We start from the raw sequence: 13,983 nt of genomic DNA on the forward strand, positions 1-13,983 counted from the left end.
TGCTGAGTCACTTCAGCCGTGTCTGGCTCTGCAGCCCCATGGACCGTAGCCCACCAGGCTCCTCTGTCCATGGAATTTCCCAGGCTGGAGTGGGTTGCCATGCCCTTCTCCAGAGGATCTTCCCAACCCAGGGATCAAACCCAAGTCTCTTACATCTCCTGCATTGGTAGGTGGGTTCTTTACCACAAGTGCCATCTGGGAAGCCCAAATCTGTGTCTGAAAGTGTTAGTCGCTCAGTTGTGTCCAACTATTTGCGACTCCATGGACTGTAGCCCATCAGGCTCCTCTGTCCAAAGAATTCTCCAGGCAAGAATACTGGAGTGGGTAGCCATTCCTTCTCCAGAGAAAAAGAGTCTGCTTTTTTTTAAAAGAAGCAAGTCTGCTTCCATATAAATGTGGATTTGGACCTCTCTGTCAGGTAGGGCTGTAGATGGATATATTGCTAGGCTCCCATGAAGAGCTTTTTGTTGTAATATTTTTATGTAGAGTATAGAGGAGCATGGATAATTGTTTGGGCCTGGTTTTCAGTTGCCCATTTCTAGCTGGAGATTTCCAGATATCACCATTTAGGAACTTAAGTTTCCTAAAATGCCTCTTCTATCCATTTCCAGTAAGGAGAGTCATGCCTGGGACTTACACATGCCTGATACCTGGGCACCCTCTAAGCTGGTTCATCCTGAGCTGCCCCAGACTTCTGACCTCTTCTGGGAATCTTTGAACAGCTATGCCCAACTAGCTGTTCACTGCAGGCATGTTGGTCCCAGTCCTGGTGGCAACAAGAAAGGGCTCACAAAAAGGAGTCATTTCTCTGAGATCATCCTTCAGGAGCACAGGAGCTTGTTGTTTTCCCAGTCTTAGCCTTTAGGACTTTTTATTAACCTACATGGAACCTTGGAGATTTAATCTTTTTGAACTGTTTGGATTCCTGTAGTCTCCTTTCCTTACAAATATCTGCCCAAGATAGAGATTTTTTGGTGAGATTACTGACTGTGTCCTAGACAGGCCAGACCAAAATGGCACTTGTCTGCCCTAATCATACCTACCAATTCACTTTCAACATTCCTGAATTCCTTAGGGTTAGAGAGCCTAACTTGTGAATTTCTGGCTTACTATAGTGCCACTGAGCTTTCTGGGCTTCCCGAGTGGTACTAGTGGTAAAGAACCCACCTGACAATGCAGGAGAGGAAAGAGATGGAGTTTGATCCCTGAATCAGGAAATCCCCTGGAGGGGGAAATGGCAACCCCCACTCCAGTATTCTTGCCTGGAGACTCCTGTGTACAGAGGAGCCTGCCGGGCTTCAGTCCATGGGATCTCAGAGTCAGACATGACCGAAGTGACTTAGCACACACTGAGCTTTCCACACATAGGTACAATGAACTCTGGAGTCACACAAGACTGAATTAAAAACTGAGTTCTTATACCTGTTGGCTAGTGAATTATTTAAATTTTCTGAGCCTCAGTTGTTTTTTTAATCTGTCAAATGAATATAACAATCCCTCCTAAAACAAAAATAAAATGAGTTACATATGAGCCAAACAGAATGCCTGGCATATATTTAGGGCACAATTAAAGTTAGGTACTGTCAATGTGTTTTTATTAAATAAATGGGTAAGATGTCTTGGATTGCCTTATTTCTACTGCTTCATGATATAAATGTACACTTTATAATTAAAATTTGTAAAACACTTTGTAAGTAGTGTATCTGTTTGTTAAACAAATATTTATTGAATCACCAAGTGTAGAATGGTGCATGCTTGCGTGCCAAGTCTCTTCAGTTGTGTCCGACTCTTAGCAACTCCACGGACTGTAGCCCACCAAGATCCTCTGTCCAGGGGATTCTCCAGGCAAGAATACTGGAGTGGCTTGCCATTTCTTCCTCCAGGGGATCTTCCCGACTCAAGGGCTGAACCCATGTCTCCTATGTTTTCTGCATCAGCAGGTTCAATCTTTACCACTACCACCACCTGGGAAGCCCATAGAATGGTGAGCTAATGTTTATTTACAAAGCAACGGAAAGTAAGCTTCCAAAATATGTGCCAGAATTCCAGCCTACAATTTCCTTTGTTTTATGAGAAAATATTTATTTATTTAGGCATATTTTAGAACTTTCTGATTGCTTAATATTCTCATGCCATGATTCACTATAAAAAATGAATATAGCCTTCCATCTGTAAGGAATTGTTTAGTTAGGGCTTAGATCCTTTCTTGAAAGCCCTAGAAATGCCCAAAGCCCACCATTTTGAACATTGATATGGCAAAAGACCAATTAGGTCAAATGCATATCTGCAAGTCAGATATGATTCTGTATTTTAATGCATAAATGGATGCTCAGTGAGATTAAATGACTTGCATAAAAGACACAGAGCTGGCAGTTGGTAATATTTATATTTGACTTTGGGTCTGATCAATCTGGCTTCCCCGGTGGCTCAGTGTAAAGAATCTTCCTGCCAATGCAGGAGACACAGGAGATTCCTGGGTCAGGAAGATCCCCTGGAGAAGGGAATGGCAACCCACTCCAATATTCTTACCTGGGAAATCCCATGGACAGAGGAGCCTGGTGGGCTATACTCCATGGGGTTGCAGAGTCAGACACAACTGAGTAACTAAGCACCTCACAGCGGCTGATCAATCCAGGGTTCATATTTTACTACATTCCTGTGGTTCCATTTTTATATTAGTGAACATCCTTTTCCTTCTTGGAGGAAGAGAGTTGATGGTTCAAGTAGTTGGGGGCAAAAAGTTGCCAGTAATATGGCTCTAAAGAAAGAGCTCTTATCTATAAGCCTGGACATCTGGGTTCTGGCCCCCGCTCTGCTCCCAGCTAGCCCTGTCACTGCGGGGAGGGAGAGGAGTTACTGAAATTCCAACTTCTTTGAGCATCTCAGGAGCCTCTCAGCTGCAAACTTTAACTCATCACACAAAAACCAATAGAATCCCTAGCCTTCTTACAGCCAAATCTGTCTCTTTGGTCTCTGATAAATGTTTTTCTTTGTGGTTCTGTAGGAATCAAGGCTATGAGATCCAGAATGTTTAGATTTCAGAGATCCAAAGGGTATTATCCTAGTGTCCCTTCTAGTAAAAGCACTACTCTGAGAAGGTCTAGGATTTGGAGCCACATATCCACCCATTCGGAGAGGAATACAACCTCAGTAAAGTCCTAGAGAAATGGACCAGTTTGGAGGTGGGGTGCATGCTGGGATAGTCTACAACCTCTTGTTGATTTCAGAGTGCCAAGGCACATGCCCCATTCTACATAAACGGAGTCATCAGAGAAAAGGCACTGTTGATCCCTTCTTGAAGCTGATATAGTAAAACACCCCAGGATTTACTTTTTTAAATTGTTATATTAGCTTTTTATTTTGAAATAATTTCAGACTCAGAAAAAAATCACAATAGAATACAGAATTCTCTTATACTGTTCATCCACATTCACCAAATGTTAGCATTTAACTGCCTTTTAACTGCCTTTATCATTCTCCCTATACACACACACACACACACACACACACACACACACACACACACACTTTTGATATTTTGAGAGTTTTGAGAACCAGTTACAGACATGATGCCCCCCTTACCACTATATTTAGTAACATATTTGTATTTATTTACCTCTATATTTAGTACATTTATTTTTAGCTCTGTATAGTTCCTAAAAACAAGAGGCCATTCTCTTATATAACCACAGTTTAATTTTCAACAACATGAAATGAACAGTAATGCTGTTTTATAATCTATAGACCTTACTCAGATTTGACAAGTTGTTTCAGTGAATGTGCTCTATGGCAGAGGGGAAAACCCACAGCACAAAACATAGCAAATAGGTGTCAGGAGCCTTTAGTCGCCTTTAATCTGGATCCATTCCACAGTCATGCTGACTTTTGTGACCTTGCTGTTTTCTGTGGCCAACAGGCCAGTTATTTGTAGGAAGTCCCTCAGTTTGGTTTTATCTGATGTTTCCTCTTGTCTGGGGCAAGAGCACCACAAGAGAAGCCGGGTTCTTCCCAGAGTGTCCTGCCCGGCGCCCGCTTTGCCCTGTCCCTGACGATATTTTCTTTCATCACTTGGTCAGGTGCTGTTTTTCAGGTTTCTCAACTGTGAAGGGAAAATTAGTAAGTGTCTATGAGGAGATGCTTTGGAACCATCTAAATATCCTGTTTCTCATCATAATTTAGCTCACTAGTTTCAGCAGTCATTTTAGGATTCTTACCTGAAGCGTTTATTACTAGTTGGTTGCCAGATGGTGAGTTTTCTTTTCTCTTTTAAAACAATGGTGCCTGTAATTTATTTTTGGCTGTGTTGGGGCTTCATTGCTGTGTGGGCTTTCTCTAGTTGCGGCAGGCGGGGCTACTCTCCAGTTGTGGAGCACGGACTTCTCACTGCGGTGGCTTCCCTTGCTGCAGCGCATGGGCTCTAAGGTGCGCAGGCTTCAGTAGCTGGGACGCTTGGGCTTCATAGTTGGGCTCAAGGGCTCTAGAGCACAGGCTCAGTAGTTGTGGCGCACGGGCTTAGTTGTTCCGTAGCATGTGGAATGTTCCGGGATCAGGGATGGAACCTGTGTCTCCTGCATTGGCAGGCGGATTCTTTACTACTGAGCCACCAGGGAAACCCTGACTTTTCTGATTTTCTATTTTTCTTTCTATATTGAAATTATACACCATTCAGTTTCTAATGACATACCAGAAAGATTGTAAAAGAGAAAATATCTGGGCTAATCTAAATCCATAGGAACCAAAAACACCCCTTTCCCCTCCCCTTAATCCCAGAGCCCAGGTACTTTGCTAAGTGGCTTATCTGTCTATATTTAACACAGTGGAAATATGCAGAGCTGTTGGAAGTTGTTCCTAAGGCTGCTTTCTATTTGAGATAACAAGTAATTCCTAATCTTCTCTGAGAACCTTCTCTCCTCAGGTTGACCCTGCACTTTTTCTCATAAGGTCTTGATCTTATTCTTCCTTTCCTGGCCCTCTCTCAGCATGCACACACACACAGGCACTCTCACAAATACACCAACTCACACACACACACCCCTTAGAACCTGACTTTTAAAGCTGGTGAAGCCAAAGTTGTTTTCTAAACATCACCTCAACCCTCTTATCCTCTTTCAAGGCATGACTGGCAAGTTGACATTCCACAGGTGCCCTCACTTCCTTTGACTTCTAGCTCAGCCCTTTCAGTTACCTGTTCTCGGGTCTTGGAAGCTCACACACTCAAGATGAATCTAATTCCATTCTCTCTCTCTCTCCAGTGTAAAATGTCACTTTGTTATCTACAATTTCTTACTCTTAAAATGCCTTTCAAAAACAGAACTCAGAACAGACCTCTCCTACATTAGGCACCTGAAATACGGAACTATGTTTAAGACTCTTTGCCAGTTACTTCTTTCAGAAGATTTCTGACCTTCATGTCTATTCTTCCCATTTATGAAAACCATTCTTTCATTGGGAAAATCATTTTCCTTACAATAGACATCAAAAGATCTTAGATTATTCTAACAATTTGTTATATGTTTTTTAGGGGAGCTGACTTTCACTCATACCAAAGAAACAGTGGCCATGAATGACCCACATCCACAAAAACCTTCCTCCTGGTTAATAGTCTGTTAATTTTCATATTAAGAAACTGGATCTTGTTTGCCTTATAATATTATACTTCTCAAGCAGAATGGAAACATTTCAGAAACCATCCTCTGGTCTAAAATCCATGGCACAGTCACCTACTTCTAGGAGGAGGAATATATTGATAACTAACCTTTTGTCATAAATCTTAAACTAGGAATAGAAATGGTAGATCTACTAAATAAAACTGACTTATTCCCCAGGAACTAATAGGGTATTCAGTTACTAGTTAGTAGCAGAAATTACTATCTTTGGAGAAAGTCCAATTTCTCATGAGTCACCTTGTTTTTTTAATTAGGAAATGTTGAGAGATGATATTTTCTTCTCCCTACTTATCCCCAAGTGACAGCACTTACTTGCTTTATCCTTGAATAGGACGAGAAACAAAAAAATCCTCATCAGCAGTTTTGGCCACTCTGGGAACACAGATCTTTTATTCCATGAAATTCACTAGCCAAAAGCCTTTCTGGTTCTAGATACACCCACTGTCATGAGCAGAGAGTCAAAGCAATGCATTACCACACCTCTGTTAATTAATACATTACAGTCATTCTTACACATCTGTAGGATTTTAGTTCCAGGACCATCCCTCCCTATATCCCCCACCACTGCTGCTAAGTCACTTCAGTCGTATCCGACTCTGTGCGACCCCATAAATGGCAGCCTACCAGGCTCCCCCATCCCTGGGATTCTCCAGGCAAGAACTGGAGTGGGTTGCCATTTCCTTCTCCAATGCAGGAAAGTGAAAAGTCAAAGTGAAGTTGCTCAGTTGTATGCAACTCTTAGTGACCCCATGGACTGCAGCCTCCCAGGCTCCTCCACCCATGGGATTTTCCAGGCAAGAGTACTGGAGTGGGGTGCCATTGCCTTCTCCGATCCCCCACCACTGCAGATACTAAAATCTAAGAATGCTCAAGTCCCATATATAAAATGGAATTGTATTTGCATATAACCTGCACATATTCTTCTATATACTTTAAATCATTTCTAGATTACTTACAATACTTAATACAATATAAATGCCTTATAAATCATGGCCAGTATGTAACACATAACAATTTTGACTTTTGGAACTCTATGGAATTTTTTTTCCAAATGTTTTTGATCCATGGTTGGTTGAATCTTTGGGTGTGGAACCCACGGATATGGAAGACCATATTTCCAAATACTGACTGTTGAAAATTTCTCTGTAAATTATATGATAGTTTATCCTCAGAACTTTTGACATGGACAGTCAAGTACTTTGGCAGAACCTACCTGTAAGTTCAGATATTGTAATAGATAGCAGGTCAGAAAAAGATGTGACCTCTAGGAATTCAGGGTTGAATATTTTATCTCTAGCCTTCCCTTCTTGGTTATAGTCACTGTTGTTGGAGGAAGGGCTGCTCGCATGGTATTTTCATGGTAAACCCATGAAAATAATGAGTTTATGCAGTTGTATCAACAAGATACTGGGTTGGGACCATCTCCATCAATTGATATAAAAAGGACCTTGATAGTGTTATGTGACAGCCTGGATGGGAGGGGAGTTTGGAAGAGAATGGATACGTGTATATGTATGATTGAGTTTGCTGTCCACCGGAAACTATCACAACATTGATAATTGGCTATACTCCAATATAAAATAAAAAGCTTTTCAAAAAAAGGACAGTGATAGGTCACAGACATTAAGGACTTCAGTTAAATCTTGAAAACTATCTCAAGCAAGATGGGAAAACTTAAAAATCAGTAGGAGTTATACTTGCAAGAGAATGATATACACCATATATTAAAATTCATGAATTAATGATGATTCTCAAGCAAATAAAACAAAACCAGTGGTCAGTGTTTGGAGAGTGGAGCCAAGGGACTCATTCTTCTGAAAATGATATTACAAGGAAAAGAATAAAACACTTATCCTGTTTGTCTTGCCTGTACTGTATATCAGTGCAGCCAACTAGCTGATAAGAGAAAGTTTTTTATAGAAGAATTCCAAATAAGAATGAAGAAGGAATGATGAATAATATCAGTGTTTTGTCACTGTGAAAATAATGTGCTTAGTTTCTCAGTTGTGTCTGACTCTTTTTGACCCCATGGATTGTGTAGCCTGCCAGGCTCCTCTGTCCATGGGATTCCCCATACAAGAATACTGGAGTGGGTAGCCATTCCCTTCGCCTGAGGTTCTTCCTGACCTAGGGATCGAACCTGAGTCTCCTGCATTGCGGGTGGATTCTTTACAGTCTGAGCCACTGGGGAAACCCATGAAAATAATGAGTTTAGGCAGGTGCATCAATGAGCACGTAAAACTGTTAGTTGATAGACTTATGGGGAGCTTAAAGATAGTTGGATCAGTCTGGCAACACTTGAAGCCACCTATCAATCTTAACATATCCAAAAGAGAAGAAGCCCGACATTATTTTGCCTTGTGATGCAATGCAAGAGGAAATATACATGTAAAACATTCTTACTGCAAAATTGAACCTGATTCTTATTAAAGCTCTAGATATAACTGCAAATACATAAGAACTATAGGTACCAGGGGACCATATTAAATGATGCCATATGGGTGGTAACTGAATATTTGAAAAAAAAAATCTTTTACTAATACTTACTAGAGCATTTACAGATGAAATTACTTGCTGTCTATGTTTTGCTTCAAAATAATCTGTTGGGCAGAAAAGTAGGAATACATATGAAGCAAGATTGGTTGGGAGTTGGTAGTTATGATGCTGACATGGAAGTAAAGGTTCATTATAAACTTGCTATAATATAGATACCGCAGGCATCAGTCATCTCAAAATCAATGTGCTTTTCTTTCTCTTTTGGTAATAGAATCACCTAGGTTTGACAAATACGTTACCACACTTTTAACGTTCCTAAATTTGCATGGAAATGTGTAATACTCTGAGGATGAATAAACCCTGAAAAAACATATATCTCTTCCAATTGGGATATATGTTTATTCTCATATGATCCCTGAAATCAGGGGCTGATTTTTCTTAATATCTGGCCAGGTGAGTGAACAGCTGATATTATACCAGCATATGGACTGGGAAAACATGGGCTGGACCGCGGAAGACTCTTTCACGTTCACAGTGTCCTCCCCGCCAGCAGCTCTAGGCCCTGAGGAGTTTCATATAACTATTTCGTATGAAATTAACGAACCTGGTCGGCAGAGTCGTCTGCTTGCAAATACAGGTAATTCCACCTTATCCTACTGATAAAGTCAATACCTTATCTCCACTTATTAGAACAGGGACATTTGGGGAATAAATCTTTCCCTTTTTAATCATCAATGCCATGATATCAATCTTTGAAATAAAACTTTTATGTATATGAAATGTGTTATTTCTTTATGTATGCTTTTTCTCTGGGCCTCTGCTTTTTCCTCTCCTGAGCCTTAATAGTTTCAGTGGGGAAAGAATGGAAAATTAGCTTTCAAGAATTCCTATTTGTACTTCCAAATGGGGACTTCACCATGCCCACGACTGAAAACTGTTGATGGAAAATGAACATAACAAAAAGGGTAAATTCTTGAAAAGAAAGAGATACTGAAAGCTATACCTGTTTCTATGGTAAGAGAAAGTCCAGTAGTGGGAAAGTTAGGAGATGGACTTGTTATAAACGAATCTCAAGGTTTAAAACTCTCTTACTTGAAATACTGACTTCATAGTGTGGGCGTGTGTATTTAAAATTAATTTTTTTAGTATGCCTTGGGTAGCAATGCTAATTCAGATACTAAGGTGTTTTGGATCATCCACTGGGACAGGCAAATGTGAGATCATTTGAAAGTTCTAATGAAATGCCACTTTGTTCTTTACATGTGTTTTTAACAGGAGCTGTTGTCAAGGAGGGAGACAAAGTTCTCATTGACCAATCTAAGTTAGATGCGTCCAATCTCTTACTTAAATTGCCCAAATCTCAGCGTTCTTTATACGAAATTTGGTTCCAAGTTACATCTCTTCCTCACCATGGAACTCTTATGGTTGGAGAGAGAAATATTACCAAGAGAAAACCCAATTTCTCTCAATATATAATTAATACATTTGGAGTCACATACCTTCACGATGACTCTGAATCACTGGCTGATAACTTTACCTTTGCTGTTTGGCCCAATGAAAAGAGCAAGTCCACCATGAAGCCAGAGGCCGACTTTCATGAAGAGATGTTTAACATCACCATCACTCCTATAAATGACCAAGCACCGGAATTAAAGACAAAAGGGCTTCGACTGCAAGTTCTGCAGGGCAATAGGTTCGTTTTAGGACCTGAAAACCTAAAAGTGGAAGATCTAGATAGTCCTCCAGAAGAGATCAGGTATGTGGTCATCCGTGATCCTAATAATGGCTTTTTGGCAATGGCGCACCATCCGCATATACCCGTTCACCACTTCACACAAGCCGACATTGATAACTCTCAGGTGTGGTTCATACACGATGGAAGCCCATCCTCTGGGGCGTTTTACTTCAGTGTCAGCGATGGCCAACACCGCCCACTCTATAAGCTCTTCCACCTGGATGTCATCCCCGTCTCCATCACCCTTGTGAACCTCACTGACCTTCTTCTTTCACAAGGCCAGACAAGTGTCACCATCACTGGCGCTCACCTGTCAGCAGTGACCAATGGGAGGAGCCCCCACGTCACTTACAAGGTTATGCGGCCCCTCCAGCATGGTCATCTGCTCATTGAAGACCAGGAGGTCGTCAGTTTTGGACAGGAAGATCTGAATTTAGGAAAGCTCTCTTACCACATGACAAACCTCACTGCCTCAGAGGACCAGCTACAGTTCTCACTGTTTACCTCAGAAAGCAACCTGACAGGACAAACACTGGGCATCAGAGTGCAGCCATTACTGCGGGTGTCGTCAGGCCTGACAGTTGCCAACAGAGTGGCCCATCAGCTGTCAAGAAAGGACCTTGATGCTACTGAGCTTGCTAACAGGACTAACAGTGATCCCACATTTGAAGTGACAGAACCCCCTGTCCACAGCAGACTTGTACGAAGAGCAGGCTGGGACACTGCCTTGGAAGATGCTACTCTGTTCACTCAGAGGGATATTGACCAAGGACTGCTGATTCTTGAGCCGCATGCCAATCTAACGGGCCCCAACAGCCTCAGTGACTCTTTCACGTTTCTGCTCAGGGCAGACCACGTCCAACCAGCAACAGGGTGTCTCCCCTTCACCATAGTGCCACCTGACCCCTTTTTTTCGCAGACTTTTACCCCCAATGTTTCCTTCTTAGTCACTGATAACCTTGTGACTATCGGTGTCTCTCAGGAAAAGCCTGTGGTTTCCTCAGAACCCACAACACAGACAGGAACTCTGGGGAAGCTGACCCAGACCAGATGGCCGGAAGCAGCTCCCTGGGGACGACACAGTGGTGAAGAGCCCACTCTGGATGTCATGGCTTCTCCCACCAGAGTCACTTGGTCACCAGATGCCACCAGAGCCAGCCCTGGGGCCCCCACCCAGACCAGGGAGAGCAGTCACCCTCTGATGGTCATCATGCCACTGTCAGTGGTGCTCTTCCTGCTAATAGTAACCGTGGTGGCCTCATGTGTCTGGCTGCTGGGCCGGAAGGCAGAGAAGGCAACACCTCTTATTAAGCCCCAGATCAACCTAGAACCCACAACCGCAGGTCCTAGGCCAGAGAGGAGCCCAACGGTTCCCACCGTCACAGTGACGCCTCTCCCAAGAAGCTCTGGCAGTGCTCCAGTCAGTCTTTTCAGGGCCCCACCATGTGAACGCATGGAGAAGTCTCCAGCTTCCGAGCCAGCAGAAAGATGTGCTCCATGGGAGACATGGATGAATTTGGATCCTGACATGGTCAAGCTCTGCAGACAAACCAACCCAGCACTAAAGCACAAGCAGTACTGGGTGTAGACTCAGGGCGCTCGTTCCTCACTGACCGCCTGCTGTGTGCCAGGTCCTGGGATACCAAGGCAGAGAAATGCTGGTTGGATCAACCGAGAAAAGCCTGGCTCTGCACCCCTTGGTGCTCAGTTTCAGCTCCATGGTTAGATGCTGGCAGGTGCTCACTGTAACTTTTGTGCAACACTCACCTTAGGGGGTGTCCACAAGTTTTGTGTGCCTTCTTCTAGACCCAGTGCTCTGAGTGTGCTTAAGATTTTGTCACTGTTTACATGACAGAACGTGCTGACCTGACTGCAGATTAACACAGGAGCTATAGTTAGTGGAGGAAGGCTTTGAATGTTTTTCCTTGAAGATTCACTCTCTGAGTGAGTCAGTGAGGAAGTGAAGGAACTGTGTCAGCAAGTAGAAGAGGGAATTGATCGTATCTGTGAGTTTGTTTCTGGTGTTTTTCTGTAATGACTTTTCCTCCTTGGAGTCTCCAGCTTTGATTTCCTAATGCAGGAAATGCCTTGGTGCTCTAGATAGTGGGACAGTCTGGCCCCTTTTGAAGGTATTCATTGAACACATTATGTTTAATCAAGAGGCCTTGTCTATTCTGATTTGTAACATCAAACCTGTTGTACAAACATTATTTGAAGCCCTAAGGAATAGGTTTAATGCTTTTGTGATGCCTCAATTTGGCTTAACTTTACAATGAATTGAAATAATGGCAAATTTGTATTTGACTTGCCTAGTTGAGCCTACAATTGGCCAACCCAGCTTCAGTTTCCACAGCTATAAAATGGATACATCAATACTTCTATTAGTTAGAAATGCTTTGGGTAGCAAATCATCAGACATCTGCTATGAGTGGGATTTAGGTTGGGGACTGGCGAACTTGTTCTGTGCAGGGCCATATTGTAAAAATATTTTGGTTTTGTGGATCACATATGGGTGTTTATTTTTATTTTTTAACAACCTTTTAAAACTGTAAGAACAATTCTTAGTTCCTGGATGTGACCCACAGACTGTAGTGTGCCGATTGTTGGTTTAGCTAAGCAATAAAAATTTTGAATTATTTCAACTAACAGGCAGCCTAAGGTGGATATTCCAAGGCCAGTTCAGCAGTTCAAAGACAACATCGAGGACTGAAGCTCTTTTGTTCTTTCTACTTTACCTTCCTCAAGCTATTGGCATTTCAGCCTTTTATTTAGTTCCTTGTGGCTGTGAGATAGCTGCTGAAGCTCCAAGTAATATAGCCCCACTCAAAGGCAAAAATCCTAGTGGGTGAAAAGGAGAGATGGCCGAAAGACTTTTTCTAGAGAGGATCTTATTTATTGTTATTTATTGATATTTTTTAAAATCTTGAGGCCTTCCCAAGCATTTCCCCCACTTTTATCTCTTATTGTCTAGAACTGAGCTACATGTTTCCCATCCCTTGACCAACCACTGGCAAAGGGAAAGGGGATTTGCATGATTGGTGTCTCTTCCGGAGCTGGGACAGGATTCTGCCAGCTCAGAGATCAGTGAATCCAGGAGTTCTCTGGTAGTCTAGTGGTAAGGATTCAGTGCGTTCACTGCAATGGCCCTAGTTCAGTCCCTGGTTGGGGTAACTGAGATTCCACAAGCCATTCAGCAGGGCCGAAAAAATTTTAAGAAAAGATCAATGAATCAGCCCACCATGTAATTACAGAGGGCTGGGAAATGGCCATAAGACAGGCAATGAATAAAATCTACTAAAAAAGTTTTCAAGTATTGAAATATTGAAATACTTGGGAAATGAAGATTTTGAGTTTTCAAATTGGTATCTAATATCTCCTTTTCATATTTTAATGATTTTCTTAAAGCCAGTGTTTCTAGGGTGGGGGGAGGAATTTCTTCCTAAGAGACATTTGGCAATATCAGGAAACATTTTTGGATTTTACAGCTGGTACTGATGGCATCTAGCGAGCATAGGCCAAGGATGCTGCTAAATATCCAACGTTGTACAAGAATTTTCTGGCCTCAAAAGTCAGTAATGCCAAGTTGAGAACCCTGGTTAAAGTCATAAATGTGGAGTTTTCCTTTATATCCAGTGAAGGATTAATAGATCCATTACCAAGTCTAGGCAAAAACTGTATTCTAAAAATGGAATGGAAGGGTAAAAATTCCATAGTGTGTTTGAAATTGTGATAGGCTAAAGGCAAACATGAACATTTTTAAAGAGAATATTAAAAACCAAACAAAACTTGACCAGACTCATTTCTTTATAATCTTTTGTCTAAGGAAAAAAGCTTCCTTGTAATAACAGGTGGAACACATCAGGAGAAAAAGAGAGAAAAGGGGGGAGGGGGGAGGATATTTACAAAGGTAAAGATGAGGTCAGAGTGTCCCCAAAAGTCTGATGCCCCTAAAATGTTCCGTATAGAAAAGGCTTTTTCCTTACCTTCTCCCTTTTCTGCTCTTCTAGGTTGCTTTTCTCTCCCAACCCAATTTTAACTGTTCTTGTGGAAGCAGATTTCACAAACTACAGAATAAATGGAAGTATA

The 13,983-nt window shown here is 42.0% G+C and overlaps 1 protein-coding gene across 2 annotated transcripts in view; it reads left to right on the forward strand.

Annotated features, from left to right (window-relative positions):
• Positions 1-13,687, forward strand: part of CSPG4B (chondroitin sulfate proteoglycan family member 4B) — a 72,930-nt gene extending 59,243 nt beyond the window's left edge. For both annotated transcript variants that reach the window (XM_002696335.7, XM_024981464.2), the window contains exons 9-10: positions 8,616-8,799; positions 9,438-13,687. In XM_002696335.7, coding sequence (XP_002696381.3) covers positions 8,616-8,799; positions 9,438-11,485 — 2,232 coding nt within the window. In that variant the 3' untranslated portion in view covers positions 11,486-13,687. The remainder of the gene's footprint in view (positions 1-8,615; positions 8,800-9,437) is intronic.
• The last annotated feature ends 296 nt before the right edge of the window (positions 13,688-13,983 follow it).

This window comes from Bos taurus, chromosome 20 (genome assembly GCF_002263795.3).
Source record: "Bos taurus isolate L1 Dominette 01449 registration number 42190680 breed Hereford chromosome 20, ARS-UCD2.0, whole genome shotgun sequence".
In the NCBI taxonomy this organism is placed as follows: Eukaryota; Metazoa; Chordata; class Mammalia; order Artiodactyla; family Bovidae; genus Bos; species Bos taurus.